General features: G+C 39.8%; 2 protein-coding genes across 9 annotated transcripts in view; one reads left to right on the top strand and one right to left on the bottom strand.

Annotated features, from left to right (window-relative positions):
* The first annotated feature begins 471 nt into the window (after positions 1-471).
* Positions 472-7,679, top strand: mpl (MPL proto-oncogene, thrombopoietin receptor). Of its 3 annotated transcripts, none has more exons than XM_046390877.1 (12): positions 472-703; positions 870-990; positions 1,355-1,527; positions 2,391-2,542; positions 3,045-3,183; positions 3,288-3,402; positions 3,575-3,744; positions 3,905-4,047; positions 4,656-4,815; positions 5,036-5,117; positions 5,386-5,473; positions 5,693-7,679. In XM_046390877.1, the coding sequence occupies exons 1-12, from the start codon at positions 592-594 to the stop codon at positions 6,209-6,211; spliced, it is 1,974 nt and encodes a 657-aa protein (XP_046246833.1). In that variant the 5' UTR covers positions 472-591; the 3' UTR covers positions 6,212-7,679. The 3 variants fall into 3 exon arrangements, with proteins under 3 accessions (XP_046246833.1, XP_046246832.1, XP_046246834.1); XM_046390876.1 differs by having other exon boundaries at positions 5,657-7,679; XM_046390878.1 differs by lacking the exons at positions 472-703; positions 870-990; positions 1,355-1,527 and adding an exon at positions 1,660-1,949 and having other exon boundaries at positions 5,657-7,679.
* A 446-nt stretch (positions 7,680-8,125) lies between these two features.
* The window catches only part of ddah1 (dimethylarginine dimethylaminohydrolase 1), a 71,067-nt gene continuing 66,932 nt past the window's right edge, over positions 8,126-12,260 (bottom strand). For all 6 annotated transcript variants that reach the window (XM_046390885.1, XM_046390882.1, XM_046390881.1 and 3 more), the window contains 2 exons: positions 10,639-10,751; positions 8,126-10,480 (listed from right to left, as the gene is read on the bottom strand). In XM_046390885.1, coding sequence (XP_046246841.1) covers positions 10,462-10,480; positions 10,639-10,751 — 132 coding nt within the window. In that variant the 3' untranslated portion in view covers positions 8,126-10,461. The remainder of the gene's footprint in view (positions 10,481-10,638; positions 10,752-12,260) is intronic.

The raw sequence follows: 12,260 nt of genomic DNA, 5'->3' as shown, positions 1-12,260 counted from the left end.
TCCTCAGCAGGGAGGATGTTTTGAGAGACTGAAAAGGGTTCTGATGAATGTGGACACCCAGGACTTTGAAGCTTGTGAAACTCTCCACATCATGTCTGAGTGTTCTCCCCACCTACATTTACTGACATTCATAGTGAGCTCATAAAGCCTTTGTTAGTGATAAGTCACTCTGAATCCCATTATTGACAATAAAAGATAAAATGCTTTTTCTTTTAAATTGTGAATTTATATTATTGTTATTATAATTCATAATATGGAAAAACTACAAATCCAGCCAGACGATGAACTGTATGGCATCTTCTGTAAGTTGCGGTGTCTGATTGTTAACTGAAATTTGTATAATTTATGTTTACCCTCTCCTTCCAAACTGCCTTTCTTTGTGCTTACCTTTTCTGTATGCAAAGCTTGCTTCCTGCCTTGAACACAGCTTGTCACACTGGACCAACCCCTCAGCACTACTCAACCCTAAATACCAATGCCCACTCAAACCATGCACACAGAGAGGCAACGCACACACAGTGTACATACACAAGCATGTGTTGTTTTAGTTTAACTTCTGTGTACTAATTCCTCCTAATACCTCAATCTACCATGAATCTACTCTGCAGGTGGGAGATAATTCTTATTTGCTTGTGGATGCACGTGGGCTTTGTGCCAGGGATGTTTTACAAGGATGGGACTCTTGGTCGTCTGTCAAGGGAAGGTAGGCATTAAGGATGGTTTATTTTTCGTACAGCTGAATCACAATTTTAATTCAATTGTGTCCATTTTAATTCAGTCCAATTAACATTAACTATGATGTTGTGCAAAGAAATTATGTGACCTTGTGGGAACATTTTTGGCTGTTATGTTTGTCATTTCTGGAGCAGATGTACTGGTCTTAAAGGATGAGCAGAGTCCTAAATGTTTCACCCGGTCAGAACACGATTTCACCTGCTTCTTTGAGACAACCCACAACAAGACTTATAATTTGTTCTACAAGCTAGAAAGGTATGTTACACATGATACACAGTAAATGTATTGTGTTTTGCATATAAAGGAGATCCCTGTATAAATCATTTAAACAATGCTCTCATTCAGAATTCTTTGAATAATATTGTGAGGGCTGTTCAGATTTTGACACAAAACTTTTAATTTAACAATATCTTCTTGTACATTAGTATTAGCTTGAACATTACATATTCAATAGCCACTGACATGTTGACACTGTATTCCATAAGACTACAGGTCTATGGGAAACTAACATAAAACCCAAATCAACCAAACCCCTGTATAATTTTTTAAGTTTTGTTTTTTCACTTTGAATAATGTAATTATTTCTCCTTCTTGTATACCCCATCACTCACCTGAAAAGCGATCCAGAGAAAAGATGTGAACTGTCTGTTGAGAGAACAGAAGAGGGAACTTTTCTCCACATCTGCTCATTTCCTGACTCGGATGTTTTATTCTTTATTGATATACACCTGAAAGTGGTGGAGGGCAACGGCAACACCTTATATGAACGGACTGTCTGTGTGGAGGACAACTGTAAGACATTTCTTTTTACATTATTTATTTACTCAAAAAATGTAGAGGTGTGGGAGCTAAATGCAAGGCATTCAGCAAAATGAGCAGGGCTAGATAGTCCTCAGATGGACCAGGGCTGGAAGACTTAGAGGTATACAAAGCAGGATTTTTTTCTCTTAAGCACAATAAAGACTGATGAAGTGCTAGAAGCAAAGGCAACCAGATATCTTGAGGTTGTGGAAGACATTTCAATCTCATCTGAAAGGCTTCTTCAGTTCTGAGATTGACTCACTAATAAGCCACACCTTGGCTCATGTGACCATAACGACTCACATGATGGCAAGTGATCCTCAAGACCACACCCAAAGTGACAACCAGACTAGCGGTTACACACCTGGAACTCCCCATCAATCTCAGAACTGAAGAAGCTTTTTGGATGAGAGGTGAAACATCTGAGAACCTACATCAACAATATGCACTGATAGATAAGGAATCCCTCTTACTCAACATCTGTGACCCGGTGGTTCCTGGGTCTTAGTTTGTCGGTGCCTGTGTCCACAGAGATCCTTTGTTTGATTTCTCTAAATAACTGGATTGCTGCTGCTTCGTTTCTTTCCTCAATCAATTTCTAACTTGTATGACCACTGCTACTCTCTCTCAGTCTTGTCCATTGAGCCACAGAGGAGGGGCAAACATGAATAGTGCATTTATGACAATGACAAACCTGCACAGTATACCTTCAAGTCCTCTGGTGTGTCCTGGTTCTTCCATCAGTAAGGTCTATCAAAAATGCAGGGGCCTCATCATGAAGTGCATGAATTATTTTCACCAGTGGATTTTGTAATGCATTCTCCATGATTTTTCCATCAACTTGTTATCTCTAGGTCTCCTGGACCCCCTCTTCAATGTGGCTTTACACGAAAATGGACAAGTAGGACAGCTGCAGATTTCATGGCAAACAACGGCCACAAAATACATGACAAATAGGCATAGGATTCGATACTCCTCCAATGGACTGAGAGAGAAGACAGTAAAGGTATATATACACACAATAGTTCTAGCTTTTTTTGCTTTTGCATCAAAGTCCTGAAACTGACAAAATGTAATTAAAGGTATGTAATATTACTGCATACATCAGTAAGGATTAGTGTTTGTAAATGGAATGCAAGAGGAAAAACTAAGTTTTACACATTTCATAAACATCCAATCAGCTGGTTAAAAAGGTAGGGAGCTGAAAAGACCAGAGCCCAGTGTGTCACAGTTAGTGACACACTGGGCATCAGTCAGATTGTCAGATTTCAGGGTAAGATTTCATCTGATAATCCTTTACTAGCTATGGCATGTCACTGATAAGTTTTTTTTTTTTTTTTATTCCAAATGTGTTTATGACACTAAACTTTGTCTGCAATATTTTCTGTTAGCTGAGTATCATTCATGGCATACCTTCACCTGTAGGTCAGCCTTTATTGGTACGTGAAAAGTGTTGTAAAATATTGTAAAATATACAAAGTTTGTGATTTCTCTTCCTTCACCTGTAGGAGGTTACGATACTAGAGTCTCTGATACCAGGAGAGGTGGTTGAGGTCCAGGTCGCTGTCAAATGCAGTTTTAACGAAGATACAGGACACTGGAGCAGCTGGTCACAGCCTGCGCGAGCTGTGGTTCCCCAAAGTGCAGGTGTGAATGTCAGAGTGGAAAGAACATTTTAGGTTTAAGACATTATAATTCATCTCTTCTGTCACTCTTGTAATATTTGAGGGAATTTTTATTTTCATTTTCAGATGATATTTCCCTTATGTGCTACACGTCTGACCTGCAAACCGTCGTCTGTCGCTGGAATGGGAGCAAATATGGTGTAGAAAAACAATACACACTTTTCTACCAGATGGGTCTCAGGTATATCACTTACTACATTTCATCATTTATTAAAAAAAGTCCTCAGAACTCTGTATAATAATATAATGGCATGTTTCAGTGGAATACCAAGTTGTAATAGTAAACAAAAATGTCTGGTTCTTTGGGGTGTATAGCACTTTAAAACACACTACTGATATCACAACCCTTACAGTGAAGCCTTGAGCTGGACAAACTGGACTGAGTGTGTCCCTGAGAGGAACTTGACTGACCTGTGCAGTTTCCAGGGAGATAAGACCAGGAAAGTCAGGGTCAAGCTCAGCAGCTCTCCAGCTCCACTCAGCAGAACCTTTTATACTCAAGAGTTCACTCTCAACAATAGCAGTAAGTAATCTGTTTTGTTGCTCATGAGCATGTAGCTCACCAGCTCACCTAGACAGGGACCAGCTGTCGTTTGCTGTTATGGTGAGAGCCCAAGTGGCCACATCGATTTTTTTTCCATCAGCGTTTGTGTACTGAAAAAAATTGTGTGCTTTGCTTTTAGTCAAAACATTCCCGCCAAGTGATCTTCAAAAACATATGGAGAATGACAGGTTGTGCCTAACATGGGAGGCTCCACTTCCGCCTCTGTTTGCTCACCTACAGTATGAAGTCACCTACAAGATCAGAGAGTGGGAAACATGGATGGTAAGATGACATTCATTGCCACAATTTTATGTATTTCTTTTCATTTTTTAATGGTTAAGATACACTAGGAGTCTTTGATTCTGAAATCCTTTATTTTGTAGAGATCTTTGTTGGTCAAAAAACTTTTTGAATTCCCTTCCAATTTGGTTTTGTGTTCCCTCATACCTTTTCAGATTCCCTTCCATGTTTTGCATTTGTATACTCACAGTCCTGTGTGTTGAATGATATTGAAATGCAGTATCTTCAGAATTATTCCGATGGCTCACGCTTTAGTTTGTTGCCAAATGATTGCCATGGGCTGTTATGCCACAACGTCATTCTTGATGCTACCACCAGATGGTATCAAAGAATTGCGTTCTCAATTCTACATAGAGTGGCCAAACAAAGTAAGCAATCAGCAAGATGATCAATTATATTGTTTTATCACTGGATGTTGCAAGAGGATTGAATGTGCAAAAAATTATTTGTGTTTGTGCAACAGTAAAAAAGTGACAAAAATTCTTTAAAAATAACTTTATATTTAAAGGGGACACAAAAAATGCCCCCCACCAGTAAGCCTCCTGTTTAATGTTCTTATTTAAATGTCAAACTGTTATTTCTTTCTCCAGACGGCAAACGTAAAGGGTCCTAAAACTGACACTTGCCTAAAAGTTCCATCTGGTCATGAGTACAATGTCAGGATCAGGGCTAAACCTACTGGGTCCATTTACTCAGGCTACTGGAGTGACTGGTCAGATGTGCTTACTGGTGACACCCCCACTGATTTAGGTAAGCTAACACTGAGGACTGAAACCAGAATTGTAAAATGGCACCAAATGCAATGCAGCAGTCTAAGTTTTTTGTCTACTACTGTTTTTTATTTTAGCAGTAATTGTAGTGTTGTTGTTGTACTGCGTTGCCTTGATGCATTAAAACATTGTAGACTTATGAAATTCAGTAACAACTGGACACCATCCAACCCTTAACACAATATAAATACCCTTTACAGGCAAGTTGTTCATGCTGTGTCTTCCTGTCTTGATGCTGATAATTGTTATCATCCTCATCTCCTTGTTTACAAAGTGTCTCAGGTAGGACTGTTTTCCATCTAATCAGCCACTTCTCAGGATTACATAGAGAATAAAACAATCCAAACAAAAATAACTGTCACAAAATAAGATACCTCTATGAACTGTATAATTACTTCAGCAGTATATTTTTAAATATATATGTACACATATTATTGTTTCAAATCACTAACTACCCTACTTAATCTCCAAAAAAATTAACCAGTTAATGACTTTCTCTACAAACATTGTGTTTGTGTTTTCATGTTTGTTATTTTGTATATTCTTCTAGTAAGCTCAAGCTGTATGTTTGGCCCCCAGTGCCCAACCTGAACAAAGTCCTTCAAGGCTATGTGACAGAGATGAACAGACAGAAATGGGTAAAATATTTTGGATAACACATTACTCATGAAAGAATACGTTACACAAAGCAGTTTTTCTCCTCAGAAGAGAAGCTAGATTTAGATTTTCTTGCAGAGGTGAAACTAAATGTAAACGATACTCTAGAAACGTGATTGTATAACTTACTATGTGTACACTTTAATGTGTGTCTGTGTTGCCAGGTGTTGAAAATGAAATACTTTTTGGTCACACTACAGAATCCTGCAATAACAACAAAACAGTGCTCTGACGAAACCTATTCATCCGTGGTGGAGGTAATGTCTGAAGTGGAGGTTTCAGGATTGGGGAAGCCATCAGAAATCTCCACCAAGCTCTTGTCACCAGAGAGAAGCTTATCCTGCACAGAACAGGTACATTTAAGTCCTGGTTCGGAAGTCTTTCCAGACTATGTGACTCTGAACAAAGACAGTATCATTCTTCAACCCGGAAGAAACAAGTCTGACGAAGAAGACCCAGTGGTGACGGTTGATCTCTTCCAAAAAAGTGTATCTTCCTGCTCTGAAGGCTCAGACTGTATTGAACATTGTGAAGGCATTAACTTTCTAAACCATTGCTACTTGAATATGACTGAGCACGCAGACAGATTCTGCATGCAGAAGGGCACTGCTGGTAGGGTGCCGGGCAACCTCTATACAAATTTACCCTGTAGCAAAGAGCCTTTCTCAAACTGTGCCCTGCCCACTCTGTCGAGTAGGGAACACTGTAGTCACAGCTGAAGGAAGCACCCTTCTTTAAGACGTAGGGCGGCGGTAAGCTTTGACACGAACTTCTGGTAGACACATTAACTGTCATACCTTTTTGTAACCAGTTTATATCGGCATCTATCAAACGCAATATATTTTTTTGTAAACATCTTCAGTTTTCATACTGATGCTTATAATGCGCTTGGTTTTTGCAGCCGACACATTACAATCAAACGAACGCGTCTTGTTTTCTAGTCCAGAGAAGGGTATGTTTGACCTTAAATACAACGTAACTTTTAAGTTTCTAATGTCTGTTTAACAATATTAAAGGTCCATCTTAGTTTCAGCAGTTTACATCTGTACAGGTAATTGCATGGAACTTTCAAAAGATGTACCCAGCGTCTTCCGCGACGATCACAACGCGACATTGCATTGGTAAGTCGGCATTGGTGTACAATCACTTTTGGAGGGCTTTATAATGCACTTCCAGGGTAACTGGTTTGGGGCAGCACCTGGCGAACCCTCCGTCAGCACACACAAACATGGTGGATGTGGGTGGGAGGGTGAGAGGGTGCAGGATTCAGTTTTGAGAAAGGCCCTGTAAGTACGGTCTTACAATTATACCTTGTTTCTACTGGTGCAGATTTGATGTTGCTGTTGTACACTGTAAACTGATCGAGTTTACTGCACCAGTAGTAACAGGGATAAAATCGACACAGAGATTTGAGGATTCACACAATGCAGGACTTGAGAAAAAGTGTGTTACCGTGTACTCAGTGTAACAAGGGTTAGTTTTTTTGTCAACATCGCAGAGCTTTACAATCTGTTCAAGTTACACCACCCTCTGTCCTTAGACCCTCAATTTAATAGATCACGGCGTCCTCTCTCTCATCACGGTTCACTCTTGATGCAGTCTGTTGTGTCTGAAATGACGTGAATGCATCACAGATCTGAAGATATAATCCTAGTAAGACGAATCAAATTTCTTTGACAGTAACAGCTTTTTGTGTATAATATTTATAATTGTACTTGTGTTTAAGGTTTCACCCACATTAGGGCTCGAGGTTGTGTATTGCTGTCTTTTTTTTTATGTCCACTAGAGGGAAGCTGCAAGAGAAGACCCCACTCTGTGTTGTATAGTAAGTTTGTTTTTACATGTTTTTAATTTAGCATTTGAATGTATCTTCCTGTCATTGTTTTTCTGTACATCTTCTTACTACTCTTAGTGGCCTCCATCAAAAAAAAAAAAAGGTCCATCTGAATTTGGTTTTTCAGATCTTTTGCTTTGCCATTGTTTGTTACATATTCATTCAGTCATTTATATTGAACATATTTCTGTTGAATGTTCTGAGTTCCTCAGAATCCCACTTGAGGTTGAGGAAGGTGACATAGATGCGAAGTGTTAACAAAACGCCTTCCATGTAACTGTCAAAACAAGCTTTTAGACCATTATGCATGCATTGTGGTTTGTATTTCTGGTAATAAAATTGTTGTTAATCCAGTTGTGTTTCTTGTGAAGTCCACCACAACAGAGGAGACACTTGGACATTTTTAAGCGCCTTGTTGGACAGCTGCTTTTCCTCCCTACAAATAAACAGCCACTGAATTGTTGAGTTGCTGGATACAAAAATTGTTTTTTTTCCTGTCTCGTCTTACCATTTCTGGTGTCACTAGGTGGTAGCAGAGATCAACGGGAACGGGGCTGGTTTTCTGTGCTGTCACAGTGAGAGAAAATACTAGCTATTCTACACTGAAAAATTACTCAGATTTGAGTAAGATTTGGATTTTATCTTACCTGGTGAAGTGTCATGATTTATTGAGAGCTATACCTGTTAATATGTTATCAAGCCCAGTTAACATAAGAATACAAATAAAAATACTCAGTAAATGATAACTTCCATATCTTTTTGCTAATATTAACCTGAATTTAACAAAAGGACAACACAGTTGAATGCCAGATGTTAATTTATTACACAAAGGAGACGAAAGGCTCAGTTTAAGATGAATCAAATAATTATTACTCACAACTTCCATGAAAAACAAGTGACCTGAGTTGCAACCAACATCAGTGACAACTGAAATGAGTGAGGAGATTAGTAAGAGGATAAGAAAAAGCCTCCGACAAAGTCAGCACACTTTTTTAGGAGCAGTTACTCACATCCAGCTTTGCTAGCCAAAGGCCAAAAACGTAATAAAGGTTCTGTATTCTAATTTTTAAGTCACTAAAAGGAAAAAGAGTGGCTGAGACCTGAACAACCTAGAGGTGATTCGGAGCCACATGAGACCGGGTGACAATTTTACATCGAGTGACTTGATTTGGCTAAAATCTAATGGGTGACATTGTACTAATCAGCGTATGACTGGTCGTGCTTGGCTCAGCCTTCTGGAGTAACTGCGTAAGAAACAGAACTGGATCCTCTGCAACTATGCTATCACCCCGCACCCAGCAGCCAGCCGCCTTCTGTAAAATATACTACTAGTGTCACACTTTTAACGGCAGGCCATCACATCCACAGTGTTCGCCAGACTGTATGATATCATGGCCATAAATTAGCCCAGATAGTCTATGAGGTAATAGGAGGGGGTGGGAGAAAGCTAGTGGTGAGAGTGAGACTGTCAAAAGAAAGACAGAAAAAGTTTAAGAGAGTCAGTGTTTACTGGTGTACGAGCCTCTCCTCCCAACAGGAATTCTTTCCATGTTTCATCACCACTGCCCACTTGCCCATACACAAATGTCTATGGAGGGAGTTTGAATCACCTCCTGATGTCATTTCCTCAACTTTCACTTACAATCACACTGAATAACAACATGGTTTCAGATGTGATGGGCCTAAACACTTATGGTATATCGCATGTTTACACTGGGCATGTTTATAACTAATAAGTCTAGAGGCCTGCAATGTGAATTCAGCAACCACAGAGATAAGGCCGCCATAACAGAGCTCATCAACATCCTCTGTATGCATGGTAAAGCACCAAACAGGGGCAGTTAGCTCGATCTGCAAGCTGAGTGCAAACTCTCAGTGCAGTTGCATTTGCTGTTACTGGATTAGTGGAGCAGACATCAGCTTCACAGTATGTTTGTAGTCAGTTTTAGAGTTAAAAACTGCCAATACATGGCGGGGTGGGGGGTGGGGTGATCCAGTGTAAAGAACAACACAGACAGAACCAATGATGTGAGAAAACTAGAGCGGCTTCAGAATCATTCAGCAGGAGCAACGTCACAGGTTTTCCATACATTGGAAATGTATTTGTCATTGCACATTAAGAAAAGAAATGTTATGTTGTAATAAATGAAAGATTAGTTTATGTTAAACAAAATGGCTATGCTCCTCATAATAAATCAACAGGCTACCGTTAGCTTCTCTAGCTGGTGGCAATCATTGAGATCTCCAAACAAATCAAAAAACAAATCAAAAACAAAACAAAACAAAAGCTCACACCTCCAGAAGGCTTTTCAAGAACTGCTTTTTCAGAGGGGGAAATCAGAACAACCCTCAGGTCAGACCAGTGACTGTGCATTTCTATAACTGACACAATGGTATGCCAGTGGTTTTGAAATGATGTACAGTACTCAGATTCACTCAGTGACACTGACATGTTCATATTATAGCAGTAGCAGGATTTTCTTCCTACATATTGCTCCAAAATGAAGTTCTTGAAAAGTGGATTACAAACCGAGTCCCAATTGCATTACATAACCAAACACACAAACAAATAACAGTTAAAACGCTGTATGTAAACAGTATAAAGCAACTGCTTACATTTTTACTGTAGATGTCCATGTTACTCACGTAATTGCAGTGTGGGTAAGACTGTACCGGCAACAGAAATCAAACAGATCCATCTGGTTTTGTTGGTCCACTGCTCTGTTCTGTGTGGTTCCCTCGAAGGGTCATAAACATCAAAAAGCAGGTAGGCATTAGTAGCTCATCCTCTGATCTGAGCTCAGCTTAGATTTGCAATTAATTAGTTAATACTGTCAAAAAACATGTATGGCTTAACATAAGGAGAATTTATGACTCATTATTAAACCTGCAAGCCTGTTTTTTTGCCTTGTACTCAGAATTTCATAGAAAATTTTATCCAAAGAGCAAAACAAGACTAATTTTAATGTAATATCCTAATTCTTATAGAGACTACAATGATCAAACCTACTGGTGATTTATGTCGACTGATCCATTCACACATTTTTTTAAGACCTTTTAATTTGTGTGTTTTGGAGGAAAAGGAACACCAGATGACTCCCTTTCACTTTATATTTGCTTTGTCCCTCAGCAACATCAAACTTGCCTATCCTTCCTGTGAGTAGAAAGATGGAGAAGAAGATGGAGAAGAAGAAGGAGAAGAAGAAGGAGAAGAAGAAGGAGAAGTTCTGTTAAACCTCAGGATCCTTGGTGATTGGATACAGGCTACACTTGGTAACGATGCGCTGAGGGACCCCCGGTGAGCGCGCTCACATGTTGGCTTTCTTGTTGATGAGCACAGAGCAGCATGTCAGGGCTCCATCCACTTTGACCTTCTCCAAGTTGGACACGGGGATCAGCATGTAGTCCTTTAGCTTCTCAAACACCTGCAGGACACACAGACGAGGCCGTCATGGAAAAAACTGACATACCCCCCGTTTAGATTATGCTGTGTAAAATTCTAATTATGTCAAAGCATAATTTTAGTGCTATGATGCATCTGGGAATAAAGAACCTGCCTTTCTTCCTGCTGCGACAAACTCTTTAGAAAAGGCTGAAGTGCACCTTGACTAGCAGTAGTTAAACTGCAAGTGGGAACTTATGCAACACTTTGTTTACTCTGCTTGTCAGCTTGTAATGTTCTGTGATATAAAAACAATGCAGTGAGACACAAAAATGTGCAACAGAAGAACAGGCATTCAAAAAGGTTTCATGGTCTCCCGGCAAAATATATATATATATAAAAAAAAAGTGGGAGTGAGAACTATTACGACATTCTCAAAAGACCCTCGTAAAGGAGTGTGTCACCCTGTGGACATTTTCCAGAAGGAAACCAATGTTTTCCTACCAGACTTCCAAACCAGGATATTTTCCTCTTTAAACTCTCACTTCAATCCTGCTGTGATACTGAGTGAGGCCTTGCGGCGCAGCCAGAGGCACCCAACTAAACAAATTCTTATCTCATGATGCAATATGGCTGACGCAGCCTCTGGCGAACCAATTTCCATGTTTAAACCCGCCGCGCTCATGTGCCTCATAACTCTAATAACTTTTCTACCCAAGACATTTTGTGTAATTCAGGCACTGTACCATCAGACTCTTCTGCAATAGCACTTGATGGAATATGGTCAAATAATAAAGATTTGGAATTATTTAATTTTCGACCTGATGGCACTAGATCAACTTCATGCAATTTGATTGGAGGATCACCAAACTCTGAGAGAATCATCCTCTGGGGAACATCAACGCATGCGAAGGTATTTCAGTCTAAGTTTTAGACCCAGCGAGCCACTGACCGCCATCTGAAAACCTTCTGTTTAAACCATATGATCTGAGGGTCAACTCAGGGAAGGTTGTGCTTTTGTATAACTCCCCCAAAACAACATCATTAAATTCCCTGCCGTTTATAGCATCTCCTCCTCCAAAGTCTCTCTATCTTTATTTTTTTTTTTCTTTTGAACATTTCCAGCCGAGTTCTCATTACTGCGGTTGAGATTTATATGTTGGGTCGGGGGGTGGCATGGTCCCACACAGTAGGAGCTTCTACTTTTCACTGGGCCTTTTGTCTGCTTGGTTTCTTTATCTCCAAACTGAGCCCTCTGGAGCCGCCGCCACTGCTAACCATTAAAGATGTCCCGTCTCCACCTCCTCCAACCCCACCAATCCTCTCTCATGACCCCCTGCCTTTGTTAATGTGGGACTGTTATGTAACTTCACGAGCAAACTAAAAATAGACCGGAGATTAAGACAGACAATGTTTAGAATTAGAAAGCAACAAGTCTTTGCAGAATTGTGCTGAGAAATCTCTATATCTCACTGGAGGAACAACAAGTTCCTGTGGGAAGCATGTATCCCTTTTAGGCTTACTGTACAACACGGCATGATAGTCAGCTATG

This window comes from Scatophagus argus, chromosome 6 (assembly GCF_020382885.2).
Source record: "Scatophagus argus isolate fScaArg1 chromosome 6, fScaArg1.pri, whole genome shotgun sequence".
Taxonomy (NCBI): domain Eukaryota; kingdom Metazoa; phylum Chordata; class Actinopteri; family Scatophagidae; genus Scatophagus; species Scatophagus argus.
This window is presented reverse-complemented; position numbering and strand designations above follow the sequence as displayed.

Excerpts from the sequence above, each read along its gene's own strand:
- mpl (XM_046390876.1), top strand. The coding sequence starts at position 592 with ATGAATCTACTCTGCAGGTGGGAGATAATTCTTATTTGCTTGTGGATG. Across the intron at positions 2,543-3,044 it reads TGAGAGAGAAGACAGTAAAG|GAGGTTACGATACTAGAGTC; the intron begins GTATATATACAC and ends CTTCACCTGTAG. Across the intron at positions 3,403-3,574 it reads TTCTACCAGATGGGTCTCAG|TGAAGCCTTGAGCTGGACAA; the intron begins GTATATCACTTA and ends CAACCCTTACAG.